Source organism: Apodemus sylvaticus, chromosome 15, assembly GCF_947179515.1.
Source record: "Apodemus sylvaticus chromosome 15, mApoSyl1.1, whole genome shotgun sequence".
Taxonomy (NCBI): domain Eukaryota; kingdom Metazoa; phylum Chordata; class Mammalia; order Rodentia; family Muridae; genus Apodemus; species Apodemus sylvaticus.
In genome coordinates, this window is record NC_067486.1 from 40811531 (window position 1) to 40814906 (window position 3376).

General features: G+C 34.9%; 1 protein-coding gene across 1 annotated transcript; it reads left to right on the plus strand.

The window, feature by feature from the left end:
• The first annotated feature begins 1352 nt into the window (after positions 1 to 1352).
• Positions 1353 to 2282, plus strand: LOC127665532 (olfactory receptor 5K1-like). The gene has a single exon (XM_052157942.1). The coding sequence runs from the start codon at positions 1353 to 1355 to the stop codon at positions 2280 to 2282; it is 930 nt and encodes a 309-aa protein (XP_052013902.1).
• The last annotated feature ends 1094 nt before the right edge of the window (positions 2283 to 3376 follow it).

Here is a 3376-nt window from a genome sequence, read left to right on the forward strand (position 1 = left end):
CTACTCCTCCCTTTCGCCTCTCTCTGTGTCTGTCTTTCTGTATCTGTCTTTCTGTCTCTGGCTACTCTTAGTGTCTTAATGCATTCTCTCACCTCTGTGTGTGTGTCTGCTTGTCTCTCTGTGTGTTATCTTTCTGTCTCTTGCTACTCTTTGTGTCTTAATGCCCTCTCTCAACTCTGTGTGTGTGTGTGTGTGCTTGTCTGTCTCTCTGTGTGTTATCTTTCTGTCTATTGCTACTACTCTGTGTCTTAATCTATCTCCAGATTTTATCTCTGTGTCACCTATATGACTGTGCATACCAATCCTCAGAAGAAAATACTTTGCAGATAGCCTGTTCCCTGCAGCATTTTATTTTTAGTGTAACCTTCAATAACAGGATAAATAGAAAAAGTTATGAAAGAGAAATTCCTGAGCACATGTAACTACTAATAGTTTTGACGTACATTATATACAATGGATCACTGCACCTGTGTAGCACTGGGTTCACAGTGTTAGGTGCATTAATTTCATGCAGCTGTGACTACTACTCATCTGCAGTATTCCATCTTCTCAAACAAAAAAAAATAATGCTCACTAAACAAGATAGTTCTGTTCCCACTTCCCTCAAAAGTCACCGTTCTCCCTCTGGATTTGTCTACTGTAGGTACATCACATGAATAAAATTATGGAATGTGTCCATTGTGTCTGCTTTCCTTCATTTATCAAATTTTGCCTATGTTGTAATGTCAATATTCCTATTCCTTTAAAGGAATGACTAATATTCTATTTTATTTATACACATATTCTATCCATTCATCTATCCATACACATCTGAATTCTTGCCACTTTTTGGATACTGTCAACAGTACTGCTATCGATATTGTAACAATGATAATCTTCTAAGCAATATCCTTAGCTATTATAAATACACCATTGAATTGGTTTGAAACAATAATATTAGTTATACTATATAAAATTGTAATTTCCTGAAATACATTTTGTCCTATCTATTTATAAATAAATACATAAATAAATAAATAAAATCTATATGAAACCAATATAAAGATTTTCTTGTAAATCTGATAGAATAGTATATAATATACAGGGGTTAAAGGAATAACTTGGGCAAGGAATGTACTCTGGTGATGAAGCAACTTGCCTAGCACATACAACACAAAGGGCTCAATCTCCAGTCCTGCAAAGAAATAATAATTAAGCTATGACATGGGTTTACACCATGAGTCCAGCTGATTTTCAAAGGTGTTATCCAAGATGCATTACTTCCTTTGAACCAAAAAGAGCTAAAAGATGTTTGAGGCACACAATAAAGTAGTACTTTATTTCCCAACTCTTTTTTTTTCAGAAAATCAGTAATGCTTGAAGAAAATCACACCATGAAACATGAGTTTATCCTCACAGGATTTACACAGCATCCTGAAATGAAGGCCCTTCTGTTTGCCATATTCTTACTCATCTATCTGATTACCATGGTAGGGAATGTGGGTCTGGTGATTCTGATTTGTAAAGATCGTTCTCTTCACAGCCCAATGTACATCTTTCTGGGCAACCTGGCTCTCATAGATTCTTGCTGTGCCTGTGCTATTACCCCTAAAATGTTGGAGAACTTTTTCTCTGAGGACAGAATAATCTCTCTGTATGAATGTATGGCACAGTTTTATTTTCTGTCCACTATTGAAACTGCAGACTGCTTTCTTCTGGCAGCGATGGCCTATGACCGCTATGTGGCCATATGCAATCCACTGCAGTACCACAGCATGATGTCCAAGAAGCTCTGCCTTCAGATGATCATGGGAGCCTACATAGCTGGAAACCTGCATTCTATGGTTCATGTGGGGCTATTATTTAGACTAGCATTCTGTGGGTCTAATCAAATCAACCACTTTTATTGTGATATACTACCTTTGTACAGACTCTCTTGTGTTGATCCCTATGTCAATGAGCTTGTATTGTTAGTGTTTTCAGCCCCAATCCAAGTCTTCACTATAGGTAGTGTCCTCATATCTTACCTTTACATTGTTTTGACAATTTTCCAAATGAAATCTAAAGAGGGAAGGGTCAAAGCCTTCTCCACCTGTGCGTCCCACTTTCTGTCTGTTTCACTATTCTACAGATCTCTTTTCTTCATATACATTAGACCAAATTTGCTAGAAGAAGGTGATAAGGACATGCCAGCTGCTATTTTGTTTACAATAGTGGTTCCCTTACTAAACCCATTTATTTACAGCTTGAGAAATAAAGAAGTAAAGAATTCCTTGAAGAAAATTCTGCACAAAAACAAATAATCTCAAGAAATTCAAAACAAGCATCTGCTATAGTGTATAAATCTCAATTTACCAGAAACTTGACATGAAGTTACACAGGGGAAATGCTTGTAAATTTTATGCATAAATGTTAATGTTCATAATGCTTTCTTAGGCAGCAATGTGCATAAATATACAAATATAAGTCAGCCTAAATTGGAATGTATCTTAAGGGACAACAGCAAAAAATAAAAGAAAATTTTGAGATTCAAATATCTAAATAGTCTTCAGCCAGGATCAATGGCCTTTGTCAATGTTTGGGATGGTAAACATCCAAATGACAACAAGAACACTTGCAGCTAAAATATAAACTACCATCATGTAAGCATTTATAATCAATTCATTTCAAAAGCTTAGAACATGAACACTTGGCTAAGCTAAGAAACATTAGAACCTGTGAAATGTCACCAGATTAAGGTACTTAAAAGCAAGAGCAACAAAATTGTGGCAAGTGAATTTTGAAGAACTCTTCTAAGAGCATTTGATGAGTACTATTATGCTGAAAATGTATAGAAATGGATACATGCCACAGAAATGAATATTATACATGTATACTAAAGTTGTTTTCAGAATAAATGGCTAATTCAGAATGTTAATTTTAAAAGATGCTGGTCATAAAATGCTTTTTATCCTCATCTATATATACATAGTTTCAATAAAATAACATTCTACACAAGTAAACCTTATACAGAATTTGAGAAGCTTTGTTGTCAAGTAATTAAGCCAACATTTTCTCAAACACTTCATGAGAGATGAGGAGGGGGCCTAACAGTTGAAATAGTACTTTGTGGTTATTTTAAGCACATACTAAGAAAGTAATGGGATAATGAAATGTGAATAGGGATTATCTTCTAAAATCATTTTTAGTAAAAATAGAAAATTGTAGACTAGAAGTAGAATCTAATGATAGTAATGTGTCATTGTGAAATAACCACTTTCCAATTATCCCAACACGCATTTGTTGAGATCTTGCGATGTGGAATGTGTAAGCGATTAAACATATCAGTCAATCTTGTTAACAGAAAAACTGCCAGTAATTTTGTTACTAACACTATCATAGATGACACATATCGGGT